This window comes from Patiria miniata, unplaced genomic scaffold, assembly GCF_015706575.1.
Source record: "Patiria miniata isolate m_02_andy unplaced genomic scaffold, ASM1570657v1 HiC_scaffold_3, whole genome shotgun sequence".
Classification (NCBI taxonomy): Eukaryota; Metazoa; Echinodermata; class Asteroidea; order Valvatida; family Asterinidae; genus Patiria; species Patiria miniata.
In genome coordinates this window covers 1,678,754-1,702,377 of record NW_024037069.1, presented here as the reverse complement: position 1 = coordinate 1,702,377, position 23,624 = coordinate 1,678,754, and the positions used below count along the sequence as shown (strand labels likewise).

At 40.0% G+C, this 23,624-nt stretch overlaps 1 protein-coding gene across 1 annotated transcript; it reads left to right on the top strand.

The window, feature by feature from the left end:
• Positions 1-2,212: 2,212 nt before the first annotated feature.
• On the top strand, positions 2,213-20,870 carry LOC119738039. Its single transcript, XM_038212757.1, has 7 exons — positions 2,213-2,237; positions 5,677-6,185; positions 14,680-14,950; positions 15,896-16,163; positions 17,967-18,114; positions 18,626-18,899; positions 20,408-20,870. The coding sequence occupies exons 1-7, from the start codon at positions 2,213-2,215 to the stop codon at positions 20,677-20,679; spliced, it is 1,767 nt and encodes a 588-aa protein (XP_038068685.1). The 3' UTR covers positions 20,680-20,870.
• Positions 20,871-23,624: the final 2,754 nt, after the last annotated feature.

The window sequence follows — 23,624 nt, the reverse complement described above, 5'->3', positions numbered from 1 at the left end:
ACCTTACCTTTCTTTTTTTCCTTTAACTTTCCTGGTACAAGTATGTAGATATGATATGTTTACATTGTGTGATCCCCCTAGACACCCGCTCAGATTTGAGATTAGTGTTCGATTGAGCCTGTTTGTTTTTATCTCGTCAAGAATGAAAACACGAAAAGGCGTAACAAATAACATTTTGGGGCACATTTAAAATCTTAGTTTTCATCCAAATTTTTGCTTGCACACAATTGTCGCATATTTCTACTGAAAAAGCGTCAGCGTTTAGTCGATGTCCACTTGTTTTGTGCACAGAGCTCGCTCTCGGCTTGGTTGTTTTTAATTTACGTATTCGAATCATTTTGCCTTAGAAATCATTGTTATGAGCAATTTAGTATTACTTAATTGTTTATTACGTTGGAATGTGCACGAAAAAATAAAATAAAAATAAAAATAAAAACAAAACCCGCCTGCTGCTGACCTCGCGGTCTCAAAAAATGTCAATTGATTTTGTGACGGTAACGAATGAATTGACCCTCATCAATAATGATAATTGCATAGACATTGTTCATTTTAATATTATTAAAAAGCATGTCAATAGGACAAAGAAAAGAACGATTCAAAAAGAGAACGAACAGAACGATTAAAAAACAAGTGCGATTGACAATAAGTTCTGGCCGTGGTACAATAAGTCTTGCATGAGAGTCTTGCATGAACTCGATAAACAAAATGATCCCTGCCAGACCTTTGAAATGCGATGCCCAAAAATGCGACGCCGATTGCAAGAATGAATCACCATACTTTTGGTCAATTGTTTGGACCGAAAGACAGACCATCCGACCGATTGAGCGACCGACCAGCACGCGACTTGCAGAAACTTCTGCCAGAGCTTAAAAATAGGAAGTAGTTAGCCCCTGAAATCCCCTGTTGAGAAGAACTCCCTAGGAGAATGAAAAACAGGTGTCATGAAACCCCTTAGAAAGATAGAAAATAGTTATCAGGAACCTCTAAGCTGATAGAATATAGGCAGTGACAATTTGTATTCCCTAGAAGGATAGACAAAAGTGCGAGTGCACAATAAGCTCTGGCTGTGTTGCAAGACGTCTTGCATGACAGTCTTGCATGAAATGGTCCCGGCTAGAGTTTATAACACGATGCCGAAAAAATGCGATGCCGATGGCACATATAGAACTTACACCAAACCTTTGGTTAATGTTCGGGATAAACTGACATATAGACAGACAGACCGACAGCCCGACAGACAGACCGCCAGACAGACAGACAGCCCTACCGACCGTCTGACCGACCGACCACCAAGAGACATGTAGAAGATCCTACAAGAGATTAACAATATATTGGAATTTTTACCTGAATGTCTTAAAAGTTAAACCTTTTCTGAAAATCGGAACATTCTTAATATCTTCATTAAACTGCTATCCCCTGCGGGATTTTTGGTCATATTTGAACGACGACAATACTTTATTGTCATTTTGACCTCTGCAACCCTCGATCAATTTGGAATTTATTTTTGCATCCAACGACCTGTCATGTTTGACTTTTTCCCCACAGATGTTTACCACGAGAAAGGGCCATCAGGCCATGGGATTTGGCTGGATTTCATCAGCATTGCTGACAGCACTAATTGCTATAGGTACGTCAGTAACCATCAACTTCTTTCGATTACAATATTCTGCATGTATCTACAATGGGTCTGTGGCATGTACCGGTAATTAATGAGCGTAGTGGCGTAATCTGGAACATCAAACCAACAAAATGGGGCACGGTAATAACTGTTCAGGTTGTGGGTTCGAGTCCAGCCTGGGTTTGCGATGCGTGTGTCCTTGAACAAGGCACTTTGTCACTTATTGCTTGTCACCGCGCAGGAATAAATGGGTAACTGTGAGAGCAGAGGTGGTTTTTCGCGAAATAGATATATGGATTTTACTCAAAAACTACGACTTTCCAAGGTTGGTTGATCCGTCGCAAATGGAAAAGTTTTAGAAAAGGGATATTAAGTCCGAGTTTCAGCCCAGGAAAAAAAACTATGGTTAAAATAAGAGCATTTCGACATTAAGTGTGCGACGTTGCAAAATTGTAATACACGAGAAAAAAGGAAAGGAAGGAACTACCCCACTTCTATGCGTGTGTGTGTTAGGGGGTGGAGGGGGTATATAACCCCCTCCTCCAACGTTTAGACGGGGGATGGGCTGTTGAATCTCACCTCCACTTGTGCGTGATGAGGAAAACAGATGATTATACAGGTAATTTTCGAACATCCAAACAACCCAAATTATTTTCTAGCACCGAAAAATGGAGAAACAAAGTACAATAGCTTTTGAAATGCTCTCTTTTCATGTAAGTGCGATCATACATATTGATATATCCTGAAGAGCGCCACCTAGTGAAATGTGGTGTCCAGGCCGCGAATTATTTTTTTTCCAAACATCATCGTTTGAATGGTTGTTGAGCGCCCTCTATGATACTTTTATTATACGTACGCAGGTATATAATGCCACGAATTACGCGGTTTGCTGTCGCGCTCTGCGATGGCTCGGCTGGATAATGGCATGGTTTTGAGTTTGGAGGGTGTGAGTTTGAAACCCATTTTCCATTTTTTTTTTAAAGAGAAATTTTGTTCTCAATTGCTTATGTCGTTTTGGGAAACAAATTCGCGAACAGCTCCGGCAGCCCACCCCCCCCCCCTTCCCCAGCTTTTCGAATTTCCACGGCGTTCAATATTGGGATTTTGGTTATTTACGATTTACGACACAGTTTGACTGAACCAGATTCTTTTTTTTTTCATCTTACAATTTCGGTGAAAATGTAAATGTGACCTGCCATAGCGTAATGAGGAATACCCCCCAACGTTGACTTTTCACGTGATGTTTATCAGGTAAAAGTACAAATCATCTGCTTTCCAATGATACCAAATATATTTGTGTAGCTTAATTTATTCCAAAAATTTGACGCAGAAATTTTAACAGTGTCCTGCCAAGTTTCGGTAACCTCATTTCGAAAAAAAAAACGGCTTTAAAAAAAAAAGCACGCATTGCGCCTCCAACGGCAGTGAAAAGAGTTCTTCAGATTTTTCCACTTTTGTGGGTAATTTTCGTCTCAACTAAAATGCGTAGTGTGAATCTTGAATACGGTGGCTACTCAAAAGCACAAAATAATCAATTTCGATTTTAACTTGATTTGTCCAGTATATATCCAACTTTAGACGTCGATTACTCAAAACAAGGTTTTTGGGGACATTCCTTATTTTGCCTCAGTAGTTCATATATGTCATTCTGTTCGACACGAATAAAACTGCTCAAGAAAAAGTCGTTTCTTGACGGTACACCATTCAACGTTCTTGGGGCCGCCCGATAGTCCAAAGGTCAGATAGTCCGAAGGTTCTTTAGTCCGGAGGTATACTCCGAATGCACAAAATTCCCATAAGAGGTGGTTTGTTAGTCCTAAAATGAAATGAGGTTCGTATACCGAACATTTGATGCAATAGTCCGAGGGTTCATTAATCCGATGGGTTATTAGTCCAAGGGTTCATTTTGTCACCGTCATCACGAACTGTGCGCGTGAGTGCGCTGCACGCGCGCGTATTTACAGAACCGTGATATTTTGGGTTTTCGCAACAGTGCGTCACTTTTAGAGCGCCCCCGTGCATTTTCGGTTTCACAAACTGACAATGAGCTTATTTTTACCAATTAAAACGCTTATTAATGAAAAAAATGCGTATAATCGCACCAGTACACGGAAAGATTAAATACGTGTCGAACCTTTTAAACCGTTTTTTTTTCGTTCTGGATTGCCGCATCATGCTTGGGTGCCAGTTCGTGAAAAAGAAAATGTAGCAGGTGTGCTCTAACAGTGCAGCACTAGCACTGTGGAGGATGTCAGTTCGTGAAACCCAAAATATCCCGGTTCTGTAAATACGCGCGCGTGCAGCGCACTGACGCGCTCGTGAGTATCAGTTCGTAGTAACGGTGACCGAAGGCTCGATAGTCCGAATTTAAAATAAGGTTATATAGTGTGTTCCCTAATGTGGCGCACTTCGAAGCTTACCCAACTTTCCTCGTGTAGTGTTGCAAAACCTCTTTGTTGATAAACCTCAAATTCATGCAGTGAAATACTGGTACTTTTACCTTTTCACTGCTTGCTATTTAACCTCTGTGAACAATTTCGGTTTCATAAAATTTAATCCGAAATGCAAAAAACGGTTGCGTCCGGAAATTGGGCACAAATTGGCGGGGTGTTCCCTAACGTGGCGCACTTGAATAAATCTCAGAAAATTCTATATCAACATTTAAGAATTTCTGTAAACTTGACAAATTCTGATAAATCATTATTATCTTTACTTACAAACCCAGCCATATGTTTGTCAGAAAATTATTTTCTTATTTTTCGGGGCATTTTCAAAGGGTTTACTTTGCACTTAAAAATAAAATCGAAAAATCACGCCAAAATATGTTTTTTCTTTTAAAGGGAATACACATCATTTGCTTTTGCTGTAATTTTAAGAAATGGATGGAATTGGGGGTTTGGAAATATATAGCAAATATAGTTACACCAACTTTTTTGAGGTTTTGGGTTCGAAAATGCTATAAAAACCAAGAAAAACAATCATTTTCCTGTAGTCTGGTTCCCTGACTCCATATAAGAAGAAACAGAGCAGTTTACATACATTGGGGAATTGTAAGGTCAGGGAAACAGTCTAGCTGGCTCGTTCCCGTTCATAGGTTTGTAATCGATTGCAAACAAGTGCGATGGTCAATTGGGGCCAGTATTTGAAATAAAAAGCAAGTTTTTTTTCCAACGCTGATCGGCCGATCAGCGTTGGAAATTGATACAAAAATACCACTTTTCTTGAAAATGACAGTATACCAGGTGCCATGATTTTACAGGCTGCTTTACACTGTCATTCACCAAAAGTCCAGCAAGGTATTTCAAAATGATTTGGTAGTTTTATTTTTTGATGTTTGCAAATGTTGTATTTTCCCTTTAACTTTGTAACGGGTAAATAAACTCGCGATTTATGAACGGGAGTGTTTAGAACGTGATGAAATTTCACTTTCTGAGAAATTTCAGTTAAAACTTTTGCTCTAGCTAGGCGCTACAAGCGAAAAATAAAAGTGCACGACGTTAGGGGCCGCGCCACGTTAGGGTACATCAACAATATAGTCCGGAGGTTTAACAGTCCGAAACGAAAATGAGGCTCAGTAGTCAGAAGGTGAATTATTCCGAACTGACAACAAGGGTGGAAAGTCCGAAAGACTTTAAGGTCCAATAGTCCCAATCGACAATAAGGTCCGATAGTCCAAATCGACAATAAGGTCCAGTAGCCCGAATCAACAGTGAGGTCCGATAGTCCGAAGTATCAGACTGACGAACTGTATTCGGACTATCGAACCTTATTGTCGATTCGTACTATGGCACCCTATTGTCTCTTCTGACTATGAACCTTCGGATTAATTAACCTTATTCTATTTTTTTGTCTAATGGGCTCTTCGGAGTATCGAACCTTCAGACTATCGAACATTCGGACTATTGAACCTCCCGACTAGCGAACCTTTGGACTTACGACCCTTTGGACTACAAAACCTTCGGCCTATCAAACCTTCGGACTATCGGGCTGTAACCGTGGTTCCACACGACGTTTTCATTCATTTACTTTTACTTTATTTTTCTCACTAAATAATGCAGTAGTCAGCTCGGTCTCAGCCCAAATCTGTACCCCGATGATCGACCTAGACTCACGCGGTTGCGGCCAGCGCATTGGGAGATTTGTCCTGCCGCCGGGCGATCCTTGCACTTGTACAGGGGTCAGACTGGGCGGTCATTACCACCGCTACGCACCTGAGATGCAGGGACAGGATCCACCGTTGTATATGGACATGCTGCCGGAGGTGACTGCTGAGGTCATCAGCCGTTGGTTCAACTGCACTGAGAACAAACTGGAGGAGTCGACGCTCGGAGTCACTGAAACTGCCCCAGAGTTGACTCCTACAGTTTCCCCCTGGTCGACACCTGTCACATCGACTCTTACCGATACAATACCAGTTGTCAGCACCACCCCTGAGCCGTCGATGCTGCCTGCAGATTGTCAAGGCATCGTGGATGCTGGTCAGAACACTAGCGGTGTGTATACCATCCGACACAAACACCAGAATATGCAGGTCTACTGTCGCATGGAGTCGGGGAAAGGATACACGGTGAGAAAAGTTCCTTATTGTCTCAGACGAAAATGCTGTATTTCACAATAACATGGTTGGAAGGTGTTTTGCCAATTTGGCCCCCTGATGTATTTGACATTGAGAAACATATTCTTGTGGCAATTGTGTTTTCAACTTGTACCGAGAACTGTTGTCCTTTCTATAAGAAAGAATTCTATAGAGCATTCTATAGAATTTTGTCTATGGACATTTTAAACAGTTTGTTAAGAAGTCTTCTATAAGGCTTTATAGGGATTTTATAGATATTATATTTAAAAAAAATGGGCCATAACTCTATACAGCGGTGTGTAGAATTGTATAGAAATTAGGCCTTTTCTATAGAGCAATGAACAAAATCGTATAGAATTAAGCTAGTTTAATGTAGAATATTGTTCTTTAAAATTCTATAAGAAAGAATTCTATAGAGCATTCTATAGAATTTTGTCTATAGACATTTCATACAGTTTGTTTAGAAGTCTTCCATAAGGTTTTATAGGAATTTTATAGATATTTTATTAAAAAAAATGAGCAATAATTCTATACAGTGATGTGTAGAATTTTATAGAAATTAGGCCTTTTCTATAGAACTATTTTATAAAACTCTTAAGAATTTTATAGAGGGTTTCTCAAATTTCTATAAATACATTTTATAGAACTCTATAGAAAATGTGGAGCTTGTTTTGCAGCATTGTATAGACTATAGAACTCTATACAATTCTATAGAAGTTAGGCCCTTTTCTATAAGCTTCGCTTAATAGAATTCTTTAGAAACATTCAATACATTTCTTACAGAAATTTTGACACATTTCTATAGAGAAAAAAGTTGATTAAAAATTTATCAAGATTTCGATTAATTTTAAAATGTGACATTACAATGGTGTTACTCTTTACTAAAAAGAATAACGAAAACAAATATGACACAATTATAGTTGGACAGACATAATATTCTTTTCGTTTTATTTGTTTTTTCTTCTGAAGTTACAAATTTGTGCATGTAGAGGATGAGCAGATATCTTTCCTGGGCAGTGTATTACAATCAAAGGCACCAATAATGAATACAGTCTGTACACGAATAATGTGGTGAAAACAAATATTCACTTAATGAAAGACACATAAAAGTTCATGACGCCTAGCTTATTATGAATAAAACTAAGTAGTAACTTAAAACTTACACGGATAATAATGTTCCTGTGTTAAACAATGGCAGATAAATAAACGACACATTTTTAAAAATGTTGTACAAGTGAAAATGTTTGAAACTTGTAAATGTCTCATAATAACACATGTATAAATTCAGGTGGGAAAAAAACCCAAATTTCATCATGAGAAAGATATTGCAAGAAAGAATTAGATTTGTGGTGAGAACGATCCAGGCCAAGTTTGTAAAACCACACATTGATGGTTTCTGATTGGTCGAGACTCGATCACGTGGCCGGGCATTAACGGTGATAGAAAGACCGTCTTCAAGGAACAAGCGAATAAATGGCCCCTGAACCAGCATTGATCCAGCCCCATGGAAAGCAATGATTGGCCAAATTTACAACAGTCATACGGCAGCTTGTAACAATACAGCACTGCACATGCGCTCAACCACCTTCGCGTGAGACTGACGCGCGCGTACGCAACACAGTTGCTATGGGTGCGCGCACGTAAGGAAGTTTTGAAACGACATCGTACAGTGGCAGTGCACTATACTGAGGATGTTACGACGAAAACGTAGATCTACGATTTATTTTCTGTAAATACTTCGCCCATCGACATATTTACCTTTCCTAAATCAAGCATCTTTGTAATTCTGGACACAAGGAATGTGTAAAATATGAAAACATTGGTGTAATTTGTTTGGCTACGGCAGCAGAAGTCATACGCGTACGCAATGAAGACGTTGCAATTGTCCAACGCAGCCTGGGCCCGGCTGTGGTGTATATAACAACGCTTATGGACGAGACAGGGTACCATGCATAAGCTAAAATATGGTCCATGAACATGAACACAAAAAAGTCTAAAAAATATCGCCGGTAAAAAGTCACACAATTGGAGCATTTTAACTGTTTATTTCGTTAAAAAGGTATCGGTCCATTAACAGCAGTCACCCCAAATCCCGGTCATTATCACGCAGTAAAGACCGGCTCCTCACACTGTTATTCCCTTATTAATATAACATGTATGTCACCATTCTTTTCTGCAACATAGGTATCAGTTGGTTTTAAATTAAATCTTCTCAACTCACCAGTCACCATCGTTTTCACCCTTATCAAGTCCTCCGTTATTCTTTCTAGCAGAGTAGTACAGCATCGTGAAAATTGTGATCATCCCGAGATGTAGGCACACACAGTAAAATCTCAATCATATGTGTTCGCAAGAACAGCAATTAATTCTTGAAAGTTTCATAGGCATGCACGTTACTGCCATCATTCATGATTTGAGCAATTTGGTCTCAAACTTCATGAATTTATTGTTTCCAGTAAATCCATTCCTAGATCCTTTCGCCATACCTTCATGGTCCAACTGACTGAATTCGAATCTGCCACACAGGCAGTTTCTGGTACTGACTGGTATGCAAGGTTGTGTGTACATGCCACATGCATGGAACTATAAAACATGTTAGGTGAGACTGGGTTATCAGCGGAAGGCAATACAAGTGGTTGTAGCCTGACCTGTCTTAGCTGGTGGTCACTACTCATTCTGTATCCGGGTTGTATGGGGCTGGCCATAGGCATGGGCAGGGGCGTAGCATGGTCATTTTATTGGGGGGGGTATTTCTTTTTGAAAAGGGTCTTGCACATCCGTTGTGAAATGTAGACAGGTTTTTTTTGGCCTCCGTAAAATTAAAAAGCGAGGGGGGGGAAGATAGATAGTATCTGTCGATGTGGGCGCTTTTCAAAACGACAATTATGCACACAAAGGGCCAAAATATGGTGTGCTTTTCAGGGCGCTACATGTGCCAAATTCTAAAAAAGGCACCCAAAACGGCAGATGAAGGGCACCAAGTTCTTTTTGAAAAGGGCACTTCATAAAAAAGGGCACTCTTTTCAAATTATTGGGAGGGGAAGCCTGTTGAAAAAGGCCCTTTGAATGGAAAAGGCAGTCTTTACAAAATATTGGCGGGGGGTGGGTGGGTGGGGGGGGGGTTAAATACCACCTTACCCCCTCCCCCCCCCCCCCCCCCCCCAACTGGCTACGCCTAAGCTGGGGGTTAATTGGATTCGGTATAGCCTTTTGTTTATTCTAACTTCTTATTTATCTGGTGCTTCTAGAAGCACCAGATAAACAGGGAGTTGGGCGAGCTGCATATAGGTAGGGGTATCCTGATTTGATGATTGTATTGCTATATGTATATAAAGTATGATATCTAATTACATATCATACTATATCATGATGTATGGTCTCTCTTGAAAGACTAATTACAATTAAAATGCAGATGGCACATAACTGCACGTTTCTCCTTCCACATTCTCAAACTAAATAGTTATATTTGCATGAATAGTTGTAGTTGTGAAAAGAAAAATTCCCTGCGTAGTAACTGTGTTTTGGCCCTTTTTCGGCAATTTTGAGGCTGCAAAAATTCATTTTCGCGTTATTTTCAAAGGTCATCCAGCCAAACTGCAAAGTAATGTCACTAAAGTAACTATATTACGACAAAGTATCATCCTTACCCTTGCAAGAAAAAAATAGAAACACTTCTGAAAAATCTCATTTATACTATCTTTTGGCCCTATAATACAGTATGTTTTTACAACTAGCAAATCTGCATGTTTACCCCATTTTTAACCCTCCAATATGACACTTGCCAGGGCACACAGAATAATTTCACTTCGTTTATGGGTAGTTCAGACATTCGTATTTTCATCTTTGGTGAGAAAATTTTGGGTTATTGTAAAGCCTTTGTGCAGTAGTGCTCCAAAAATTTAAAATTTCGCAAAAACCTTAAAAGTGTATTTTCAGTGTTTTCCTTTGTTTTGAGTAATAACTTGTATAATTGGTATTGTTCATGAATCTAGCACATTTTTACAAACATAATAATACTGTGTATCATTTTTAGACCATTGGATGAATAGTAGGTAGTGTACTTCCCCCCACACCAGGCTAGACCCCGCCCACTCCCCCTGTGCCACCGAATTTTGAGCGTGTATGTTGCACAACGAAACAAATGTAAATATGCAAGTGAACACTTTAGAAATAACATAGAATTCCTTTTCACAGCCTCCCCTTCCCCCACCCCGGAAGCATTGCTTGGGGTTGAGGGTGGGGTGTGACCACCCACCAATAACTTGGCATTGTCGGTACAATCATTGTCACATGGGCAAAACTCATGTGTTTGCAAGCCGCAATGAATAATGGCCATGTCCACTGTCCTCTGATTGAAGTGCACCATCATTCCAATGATGTCCAGTCCTCCCCTCCCAGCTAGGCCCCGCCCTTCCCTTGCCACCAAATTCAGATTTTGATTTCTGCATGTATTTGCCTAAATTAATATTGTAAATAGATGTCAATTTGCCAGTGAAGCTTTCATAATCTACACCAACTGGCGTACCCGTCTTACAGCCCACCCCCTGCCATCCCTCTTCCTACTCCAGTGCTCATTATGAGCAACTATCCCTCCCCTCCCAAAGAATTGTACAGCTTATGTATTATTGTAAGGGTTACATATTGCCTTCCGGAAAGTCCACATATTTACATACACTATGTAGGTTTCGCTATTTTTTGTCAACGTGGGAGTGGTTTGGAATATCTGGAAAGCGCGGGGGGGGGTGTAATATGGGTACATGTACATGGAAAATGTACATGATGCTGAAATTTGTTTTAACAAAATTGCATTTATCTTATTATTTTAAATACAAAGAAGTGATATTGCGATTACGAGAGCAAATAACTCATATTTTTATATTAAAATACATGTACTTTAAAACAACTATCACTCTAGTGAAAACTCAAAATGGCCTCTATATTGATTGATTGAATTGAACGTGTAAATATGGTCAGATCAAGCACATATAAAGTCGGATATAGTACCGTTATGGGTGCTGCTATGCCCTCTAAAATCGTAATTTCGTAATCAGCGTGACATTTTGAGTCTCTTCCAAACTGTCATCAGCAGTGAACATGGCCACATCTGTGGTGCATCCATTGTTACATGGCAAGCTATCTAAATGTATTGGTGCTTATTAATTACAGGGTTTTTTTGTATTCAAGCATGGAATGTCTTGTTAATGTGTTAATTTAAAAAAAATCAACTTCCCCACCGAACCACAAGTGCTTACAGATTTTAACCCTTTCTGGCAGGTATTTGGGTTTTTTTTCTGAAAGGGAGGGGTACAGCACACTGTGATCCCATGTTGATTTGCATATACTTTGACCGATTTTCCTACAACCGATTTGGCAGGAAAATATTGGTTGACAATTACTCTATAATATGACATTCTTGGTTCTATTGCCGTTACCACTGGAGCTTTTTTATATATTTTCCAAACCCTTGTCTAGATAACATTTTGGGCATAATTTCTGTATTTTTGTGTAAACATTCATCTCCTGTCAAGCAACTGTATGCATCCATTGTTGCTGCCATAGGGACTTATAATTACTGATTTTATTCCACAAATGTGTGGGTTTTCAACCCGAATTGGCAAAACTAATGTAAATATACAAAATTGTGGTGATGTTATTTAATGCTCTGCATTTCATTCATGTAACAACTATCAAAAACGTACTTCAAAACAAAGAAAATGGTACAGATTGAAAGGTGAAAATAACATGCGCTTCTCGCACCAATGGCGGCCACGTTACATACTGAGCATGTATTGTTGTTAATTATATAGCCATGAATTACAGTCATAGAATAATACTTCCGTGATAGGCTTGAAAATGGAAGTATGTTTGACTTTAGTTTATGAGCACTGATGTCTTTACAACCGTTGCCATGGTAATAATAAGCACACTACAGGGGTGTATTTGGTGCCACAAAACTTCATGTTGATCAGGCAAATACAAATTTGGAGGACAATCCCACTAAAACAATACTTCAGACCCTTACTACATGTAATATAGCCAAGTCAAGTCAGAGTGAAATTCATGCAATCAAATTGATGCTGTGTTCTCTCTGAGCTTTCACTGGAGTGATCGTTGTTCTAAAGTACATGTATTTCAATATAAACAAATAAGAGTTAGTTGCTCTCTAAATAGACAGATCTTTTCCGTTTTGAAAATTATAAAATAAACGTCATTTTGTTCACCACACCTTTTACTGTAATTCCAGAGTAGCTTGCAATATAAACAAATGTGTACAGCGTACATGCATGTGTCCAAATCACCCTTCCCACCCCCCCCCCACCCCTGCGACATACACACCCCTTCTTCTCCTCAATTTACACTTTCCCCAAGGCCATATGCATGTATGTAATCTCAACACAATTGTACTTGTTGACTTGTTGGGGAGGGCGTGGTTCTCTTTGAGCTTTGGGAGTGGGGGTGGCAGGGGAAGGGGCTATATATCTGTGAGACGGCTGTTGGTGTAGATCGTAAAAAGTTCACTTCAAATTGATATCTGGTATTTACAATTTACTTTAGGCAAAAACATGCAGAAATCACAATCTGAATTTGGTGGCAAAGTAAGGGCGGAGCCTAGCTGGGAGGGGAAGGACTGGACATTATTTGAATAATGGTGCACTTCAATCAGAGAACAATGGATATGGCCATTATTATTCATTGCGGCTTGCAATCACATGAGTTTTGCCCTTGTGACAATGATTGTACCGGCATTGCAAAGTTATTGGTGGGTGGTCACACCCCACCATCAACCCCAAGCAATGCCCCCGGGGGTAGGGGAAAGGGAGGCTGTGAAAAGGAACTCTATGTTATTTCTAAAGTGTTCACTTGCATATTATTTATTTACATTTGTTTCGTTATGCAACATACACGTTCAAAATTCGGTGGCACATGGGGAGTGGGCGGGGCCTAGCCAGGTGTGGGGGAAGTACACTACCTACTATTCATCCAATGGTCTAAAAATGATACACAGTCTAATTCTGTTTGTGAAAATGTGCTAGATTCATGAACAATACCAATTATACAAGTTTATATACCCAAAACAAAGGAAAACACTGAAAATACACTTTGTAAGGTTTTTGTGAAATTTACAATTTTGGAGCGCTACTGCACAAAGGCTATACAATAACCCAAAATTGTCTCACCAGATATGAAAAGACCAATGTCTGCACTAACCATAGCCGAAGGGAAATTATGGCCCTGGCAAGTGCCATTTTGGAGGGATAAAAATGGGGTAAGAAATGCAATTTTGCTAGTTGTAAAAACATGCTGTATTATAGGGCCTAAAAATAATATAAAGGAGATTTTTCAGAAGTGTTTTTATTTTTTTCTTGTAAGGGTAAGGTTGATACTTTGTCGTGATATAGTTACTTTTGTGACATTACTTTGCAGTTTGGCTTGATGACCTTTGAAAATAATGCAAAAAAATGAGGGTTTTTGCAGCCTCAAAATTGCCGAAAAATTGCCAAAACACATAATGGCCCGTAACCATGGCAACGGGCAAAATATCGGATAAAAAATCTCTTTTGGTTACTTGCCCCTAAAGTCCTTTCATCCCACAAAGTATAAAAAAATTCGATTTTTTGAGCGTGGACACTTATATGAAGTATTTACACGAAATGACTCTTAAATGATATACATGTACTTCTCCATAAAAAAATGTACTTCTCTATAAAATGTATGCTTCCGTATAGAAATTATTTTTCTCTATAAAAATTATACCTTTCTAAAGAAATTTGGGGTCTATAGAAAAAAAAATGTTATAGAAATCTATAGAATTCTATAGAGTTAACAATTTCTATAGACTATATAAAGTCTACAGAGAATTGGCGAGCCTGTAGAATTCTATAGAACTGTATAAAACTTTTTTTTAAGAATTCTATAGAACTGTTTTGTAAGGGGTTGGTGCTCATGAAAAGCAATCCAATGGCTATACAATAATGGAACGCCCGTGCATACGTGTGCTGTTGAATACTGAGCCAGTGACATTAATTAACAAACACGCGCTAAAGCTAACGGGAAACCGGAAGTTGCACCATACAAACTAAAAATGGTTTATCCGTTCCTGTAAGTTGAACATAACCATAGGTTTTTCGGAACAACAAAGCGATTAAAGCAACTAAAATGTTCACCCTGATGTCCTTCCCAAAATAGAAATGAAAGATTTAACTACGGAAAGACTCTGATACCTGTTAGTCTGGTTGATGTCTGAAATGGCCAGTATTTTTCTTAGGTGTACTTATTTTTGGTGGGTTTTTTTTGGGGGGTCTTTTTCATACTCCACAAAAATGCTTCGACGTGTATCTGGACTGCAGGTACGTCAGTTGAGAAAACTTTTGGATTTTGTTCAGCGCAGCGTTGACTCGCTATAAACGTTCAACCACAAAACAATCATAAAGCGGTGGTGGTAAACGTGTCCCAAATTTACCGTAACTCATATCGTTTCTGACAGGTGTTTCAGAGACGCCTGGACGGCTCGGTGAGCTTCAACCGAACCTGGCAGGAGTACGCCGATGGATTTGGGAATCTGACCGGAGAGTTCTGGCTGGGCAACCAGAAGCTGAGCAGTCTGACTCGTAACTGGGGACGGGAGCTGGTCATCACTCTGAGGGCGTTCGCTGGGGAAGAAGCCCGTATTCGTTATGAATACTTTCACGTATTTGCATCTGAGTACACATACAAGCTTATTGTCGATGGCTTTAGTGAAGAGAGTGGAGATGCAGGTATACTACTTACATTGTCCTTCACTTTCAGACTTCTTTCACACATCATGTCTTGCACTGTTGTCTGCGATATAATTCTGGTTGAACTGCGCTTCTTTCATCCAATTACAATCAAAATGATCCCAAAACATTATTACGAATGTCTGAATCTGTAGACAATAATCTGTTCCTAGGACTGCGTCAATATCAGATGAATACTTCATCCGGCCACTTGTCTATAAACAAACAAATATAAACACGGCTGTACATGCAATGGATTATGTTACAAATCCATAACGTTCTTTAAGTTAGGGAGGTTTACGGGAAGATTTTGAAAATTTCCGGCCGATAGAAAAAGCATAAAGCAGGCTGAAAGCAGCGTTGAAATTGTTGATTAGTCTGTTTGATGCCTATGCAGCATTTCACCAGTATTGGAATCATGAACAGATGAAGCTAGATCAGGCCAAGAAAAAAGAGTCAGTCTCTGGTCAGACCGAAGTTCCTGAATTGATGCGGCGACGCGTTTTGTTTTTTTGGTGTTTTTTTATTCAAGCTTGTATTTGTACAGACAAGGTGTGTACTATTTTGGTTTTTTGTGTCCTCATTATACATTGTTGTCCTCCATAATTTGCCTTGGTGACCTTTATCATTTGCCTTGGTACAATTTTCCCATTCTTGGGGGTCCTTGGTACACACATTTGAGGAGGCGCGGCAAGAGAGGGCGCTGTTGTAGCTTCCGTGTTAATTTGGGGGGGGGGGGAGGTTCACGCGCATGATTAAAATCGACGCGCGAACTGCCCAGAGAGCGAGTATTTTTTTTTGGCCTAACCATGATAAATAAAGAAAGCAGATCATGTCCAAACATTAAAATAACAAGAAAGAAATCCATTCAAATGTAATATTAATAAACAGTCCCTTCATGACAATGTTCATGCAGCATCTGTTACCCTTTCTGATTGCACCCAGGTGATTCACTCGGGAGTGGAACAATTATACGCTTCTCAACTCGAGATGAAGACCATGACAACGACGGGGAAAACTGCGCTGAGAAATTCCACGGAGGCTGGTGGTACGACGGCTGCGGTAGCGACATCAGTGACTGGTTCCTGAGCAATCTGAACGGCTTGTACTACAACAACGCAACGGTCGATGATTACATGGGAATACAGTGGGTCACCTGGAAGGGTAAACAGGTCTCTCTTAAAGGGTGTGAAATGATGACACGATCCAAATGGTAAGCGTAACCGTAATTGGTGGGATTCATATTGACAGACAAATTAACCTAAAGTATTTGTGTTTTTCTGCAAATTAAAAAAACATAATTCCAAAAATTGTTGGAGGGAGATGAGAAAAAAATTATGATATAGTTTATATAAAATATGAAATATTCAAGCATCACCAACCGGAGTTATACAAAAATGTTGATTTCAACCCCCCCCCCCCCAAAAAAATATTGTTCTTATTTGCTCGTTTGGTTTAATACAATAGTTATAAAGTTTTAAGGAAGTGGCACATAACCGGATCAAAGGTGAAGGCAGCGACATCCAGACTGTCTGTCAAGTGTTTGCGTGGAAACAGACGTTGCTGACGCTAGCGTCTTTTCAGTTTCCTAAGACTTATGCGCCTATCAATTGTTTTCCCCACCCCTCCCCTGGGCTGCCCCGTCCAAGACGTGGGGATTGTCATTTTTGAAGTGACAAAATCCCCACCCCTCAGGCAAAATTTAAGTGACAATCACCGACCATGTCCCGACATACTTACGCGGGGCGCACTAGTGATAGCCTTTCTATGATTACGCCAATGTTAACAATGTAATTTGAGTGACCAAAATCCCCATCCTTGGACATACAAAAAACGTGACAAAATCTTAACATCGGACCTGGAACAGCGGGGGGGGGGGGACATTTGATAGGCGCATTATGACGATTAGATGGTTTACAGCAAGTGCATACAGAATGTCCTCTTAGCTGAGCCTAAATGGAAATACATGGCTATAATACCTTGATCCATTATCAATAAAAGAAAAAAACAAATTACCACCACCATAATTAATAACGATGCTACATACATTTTTAACGCCATTTTACCGATGCAAATATTAGTGTTCATGGCAAAACATGAGCCGCTCTGTGATGATCACAGGAAATTCCTTATTGAATGGCACTATCCGTCTTCCGTAATTATAAGCAATACATATATTAGAATCCTTCCACATAGGTGTCGTTTAGAACTTAAGGGATTACAGAATCCGATGCATCTACATGGTTCCAATGGATCTGCGAGTCGCAGCCGCGAGATAAATAAGTCAAGGCCGCGAGTAACCCTTCATGAAAGCGAGGCCAGCTACCATAACAAAGAAACGCACCACCGTGAAAGAGAAACGCACCGCCGTGAAAGAGAAACACACCGCCGTGGAAGAGAAAGAGGAGCCTGACCCTAAAGGGCTTCCGTACGCTTTTTTTTCACCATGTAGCGATAAACATGTATAATTGGTATAATTTTTCTTGATTTTGTTGGGAAAAATGTTATCTTGGTGATTATTTTTAGTACATAATGTTTAAGCGCAAATCATTGGCCTTCCAATTTATTTTTGTAGCCGAGTTTATTTCAAAGATATACCGCAAGAACTTCAACAGTGTCTCATAAATCTTTGCCAACCTCATTGAGAAAACGGCTTTGAACAAAAAACCTATTGCGACGCCATTGCAACGGCAGTGATGTAACGTTCTTCAAGGGTATGTTTTCCCATAAAAAAAAATGCAAAGTGTGAATCTTGGATGCATTGACTACTCAAAAATACAAAACAACCAATATCAATTTGGACATGATTTTTCAACTATATCCGACTTCAGTCGTCGATTACTCAAAACAAGGTTTTGGGGGACAGTCCTTCAATTTGCCTCTGTAGTGTGTCTGATGGTTTAACAGCGTGCTTTCAATTATCATTATTCACCATACGTCAGCTTAGTGGAATCTGTCCCCTTTTTCACTTTTTTTTAGATATGCATTAGTACATTTCATTCTTTTTAATATCAAGCAATTGGTCCATAACGGAGCCACCTGCAGATTGTCAAGAGATCTTGGATGCTGGCCAGAACACTAGTGGTGTGTATACCATCCAGCACGCATGCCAGAATATGCAGGTCTACTGCCACATGGAGCCGGAGTCGGGGAAAGGATACATAGTGAGTCAACAGTTCCTTATTTTATTTAAAAGCCATGCTCTATGCCACATGTCAAATGTGGTGGATGGATTGTAAATTAAGCTCTGAGAGGAATAGAACATTTAAAAATAGGTTTTCTTTGGTCATAGCAGTTCTGAGATAAGCTATGTAACCACTAAGCAATAGTGGGAAGTCCGTGCCCCAGAGCCCTTACGATGCGCCCGGAAAATGGCAGATAATGCGTTGTTTGAATAATGGTCGCTTTGATGAGCGCCCCGATTTTGGAAGATGTTCCCCATCCCGACCCCACACTATTGGATTTTACGGAGGCCAAGTAGTGTCCAGTACAAAAAAAAATATGTCCACATTCAGCATGGATGTACCCCCCCCCAAAAAAAAGGGGGGGGGGAATGCTCGTACGCTGCTGTATCCATGGAAGATGCATTAGCAAGTGCCCCTGTTTGGAGATGCCGCCAGTTTGAAAAACTGTTCCGCCGCCGCTAAATACCCTTGTTTGTATCTTTTCTCACAGGTTTTTCAGAGACGCCTGGACGGCTCGGTGAGCTTCGATCGAACCTGGCAGGGGTACGCCGAGGGATTCGGGGATCTGACCGGAGAGTTCTGGCTGGGCAACCAGAAGCTGCATAGTCTGACTCGTAACTGGGGGTGGGAGCTGGTCATCACTCTGAGGGCGTACGATGGGGAGGAAGCCCGTGTTCGTTATGGGAAATTCAAGATACACCCATCATCTGAGCGCAATTATGAGCTCTATGTCGGTGACTTTAATGCCGAGAGTGGAGATGCAGGTACATAATACCCTTTTGCTTTCCGTACTTTTCCTTTGGGACCTCTCTTCATGCACAGTTGTCTACGAGAAAATTCTGGCTTTACTGCGCTATTCTCATCTATTTGTAGCGGTATGTGATTTATCAGATGTCATAATCCTGGAGTCCTATCTGATTGTATTAATAAAATTGTGGATATTGGATTCATGACTGCATTGTTGTTATGTATTATAGACACTTTTTGAGAGTTTATCGTGCATGATAATATTGAAGTATTTTGATGTCGCCAGTCGCGCATGCGCGTTAATTCTCTCTCTCCCTCTCTCCCGCCCCTCCTCCCCCACCCCCTCTCTGCCCCCCCCCCCCATCTCTCTCTTTCTCTCCACGTTGTTTTTGGACTAAGGTTGAGAAAGATCAAGCTCAACATTAGCGTTATTGAGAAGTTTATCTCCTTCCAAGATCGTCGTTCGTGAATGTCACCTGTCCGCATTTGATTCAGGTTGTACCGTTGATATATAGGGTCCGCTGGTCCGTTAGCATTGTGGAATTTAAGAGTGAGAGAGGGTAACGCATGGTTTTTGATCCGGTCTGGGGAGTTTATACTGAGGATTTGGATCTAGAGATTTCTTCTAGGATTTGTAGAGAGATTTTTACAGGGAGAGTTTCCAGGATTTCAACGAAGATTGATACTGAAGTTTCTGCAGAGATATATCTCGAGATTTGAATCATCTTTAGATTTGAGATTAGGATTATTTTCAATTATTTTATATCGACTGTGCCAGGATCCAATTTGTATTAAGAAACTATTTTGAGTGATAATTTGATCATTTCTATTTCTAACTGGGATTATCAAAGAGCCTCTTGACATCGACGGATTTTTACTCAAAACTGATTAATGACCAATAAATAAATTGTGAGCTGCAATATTCGAGTTACCAGATCACATTTCTAACTGGGATTATCAAAGAGCCTCTTGACATCGACGGATTTCCACTCATAACTGAATAATTACCAATAAATAAATGTGAGCTGCAATAATCGAGTCACCGGATCACATTATTTGGAACCGACTGCCAATGAATCATTAGGGTACACACCGTACCCCAGTTTGTAATCACACGCTCACACTTCACCAGGGAGCGTACAACTAGGCGAGCCCTAACATTGTTACAGAGAAAAAGACTGACATAAAAACATTAATTTTACTGAGTGTTTGAATATGTAGGCGATAATATGTTTCTGCTCACATCCCAAATAAATGCTTCCTTCGGCTGCTTGCCCATAAACATAACACACAAATTAACATGCAATGGATTATATTTAAATTAGTAGCGTAACAAAAATTGAAAACCCACCAATCGGGTTACGAGCAGCGTTGAAAACAAACTAAAGAAAGGAGACCGTACCTAAAAAGAAATGTCATTTTGTAAGTAGTCTGGATCCCTTCCTGCAAATGTCCGTGCAGCATTCGCCATCTATTGATATACTTATACAAGGTCTGACGATCCTTCCTTTCTGATTGCACACAGATGATTCGCTCCGCCTTCAAAATCATTGGTACTTCTCAACTCCAGATAAAGACAATGACTTTGACGGGGACAACTGCGCTGAGAAATTCCACGGAGGCTGGTGGTACAATTACTGCGGTAGTGACGTCATCAGTAACTGGTTCCAGAGCAACCTAAACGGCTTGTTCTACAGCAACGCAACAGTCGATGATTACATGGGGATACAGTGGGTCACCTGGAAGGGTAAACAGGTCTCTCTAAAAGGGTGTGAAATGATGACACGACGCAAATAGTAAGCGTAACTATGATGGAAAGGATTCATATTGACAGACAACATTGAAACCAGGCGAATAGAGGGTTGCAAGCATTTGTATTTCTGCAAAAAAAATACATAATTCCGAAAAATGTTGGCGGGGGAAGGGGGTTTGCGGTATTGTAAGCAAGAAACAACTAGATTTATGTTTGTGGACAAACACAAGGCCGTTCCGGTAACTTTTTGTGACATATGTCGCATGTAAAATTTCAAGTATAAGTTCCTTCCAGAATGTTGAAATCAAGTTCGCATCTTTTACCAATTTTAAATTACAAGGCACTTCCAGTGTCAACCGGAAGAAAGGGTCACGTTATTTCGCACGTTATTTAAAAATTGAAGACCCTGGATTATTATCAATTTTCGCAAGCATCAATTTCAGGTCTCTCATGGTTGATTTTATATTGATTTTCAAAGATAACATTTAACGTGACGTCACGTGACTCATAATGATGTCATGATGACGTCATTTTATTTTTCATCTATAACACATCCCGGTCTAGGTGTATACCAACTTTAAACCCAATCGGACATGTAGTCTGTAAATATGGGCCTTCAAAATATGTTTATTCTATATGAAGTCATATGTCACGTGATGACGTCATCATTACGTCAAGTTAATTTTCATGTATAAGACATCCCGGTCCAGGGACATACCAACTTTCAACCCCATCGGACCTGTAGTTCAGGAGTATAGGCCTTCGAAATATGTTCATTTTATATGACATCATATGTCACGTGATGACGTCATCATGACGGCAAGTTAATTTTCACCTATAAGACATTCCGGTCTAAGTACATATCAACTTTCAACCCATCACTCTCATGTTTTCTTGAAAAAGTCTAAAGAAAGAACCACTTCCGACGAAGCTCGAGTGAAAACTATATCTTTACGAGTGAAGAAATTTCACTCTAAAACGTCTAGTCCCTAGTTTTTGACTGTAGGGGTGAATTTTTCACTCGAATGGAGTGAATTTAAACTCTTTGGAATTAAGAGAGCACCAATATCTTGTAGTGTCGAATATCTGAAGAGATTTTTTCTTTATCTCTCTCTCCTTGCTGCCCAACATCACTTTCGACGGCTGTTATTATATACTACAACGCAACTGACAAATACAATAAAGCATCAACTGAAGTTTAAAAAGAGCTGTTGTACTGTTTTATTGCTTAAGGTTTCATAACCGTGCAAATGTTCACCTTGATCATCTTACAAATGGTGTCAATATCTGTCCCCATTTTTTTGTAAAACTGCCCCTGATAGAAAAGTAGAATGTGTGTAGGACCACTCTGTAGATTACAAGGTCCTAAATTATCCTAATCAGTAGCGTACAACGCTTACAATGTTATTTGAAGTTTTGATTAATAGTAGTAATACTTCTTAAACTATCACAGTGTTTAATGTTTTCACTATAAAGTATATAATATATTGTAAAATTCACATTATATATATGGTATCTTACTCATCAAATCGAGTCACAAGGTTAATCACATGAGCTACGTTGGGAAACAAGCCCTTTGAAAAATCTTGCACAATGGCAATATCTTGCAAATGTCAATGGCAAGTGGTCTTTGTTGAAAAGTATACATGGTATTCAAAAACAATTGCGCGCGGTCCTTTCAGATTTGCAAGGCTCTTCGCCCGATCTGGCCTCGAAGTCTGTCAAGCCAGCAAATTATATTTTTGAATATTCTTGAGTCTATGTTTTTGGTCTTTATTATTGAAGTCTGATAAGTGATAACTACTTACCCTTCGCGTGCTAATTTTTGGCGCTGTGATATTAGACGGCTGCATGGAACCAATCATTGACACAATGTAATTTGAGCTACCCGGCCCCTCAAAGTCCACCATTCACCCAGATTAACCCCTGGTATCACTCCGGCCCTATAAACAGTCAATGAAACCAGACACTACCCTCCTCAATGCCATTTGACAGTTCCATTTTGGCCACAGGGGTGATCGAGGTAATCCCTATGTGAACAATGCATTTGTACACAAGCCTATGTAATTGCGCACAAGCACACTAGGTTTTCCCGCCAATTTCCAACCCCTCCAGTAGGATCACAAGACTTACACCCCCTCTAGTGGATGTACCATGGTCCATACTAGGATCTAGTGACAGATGACCTTGGCATGGCTACCACGTGGCTGGGCAATTTTTGGCGCTGTGATATTAGACGGCTGCATGGAACCATTCATTGACACAATGTAATTTGAGCTACCCGGCCCCTCAAAGTCCACCATTCACCCAGATTAACCCTGGTATCACTCCGGCCCTATAAACAGTCAATGAAACCAGACACTACCCTCCTCAATGCCATTTGACAGTTCCATTTTGGCCACAGGGGTGATCGAGGTAATCCCTATGTGAACAATGCATTTGTACACAAGCCTATGTAATTGCGCACAAGCACACTAGGTTTTCCCGCCAATTTCCAACCCTTCCAGTAGGATCACAAGACTTACACCCCCTCTAGTGGATGTACCATGGTCATACTAGGATCTAGTGACAGATGACCTTGGCATGGCTACCACGTGGCTGGGACAATAAAAAACAAAGAAATGTGGAAGTCAGTTTATCACACTGACTCCAGGTAAGGCCATGAAAATGCCGAGCACAATATCTTTAGCTTTAAGATGAACAATGAAATGTCGCTTTCGTCTCATCGGTTCGGCATCCTATCTCTCTAAAACGTTTTTAATAAAAGCCTAATAAAAACGAAATTGGGATAAACGGTGTTCTCCTCAAAATTTGACGTTTATTTTCCGGGTAAATACATCATCTATGACGACAAAAACTGCACGATACCCTCTGTTATATCCTGAAGTATTTATGTTTTTAACAAATTGGAAGAACATTGTCCTACATAAGGAGTAGTTTTGCATACAGTTTTATGAACATTTCCTTTTAAGATGTCATGCAAAAACCA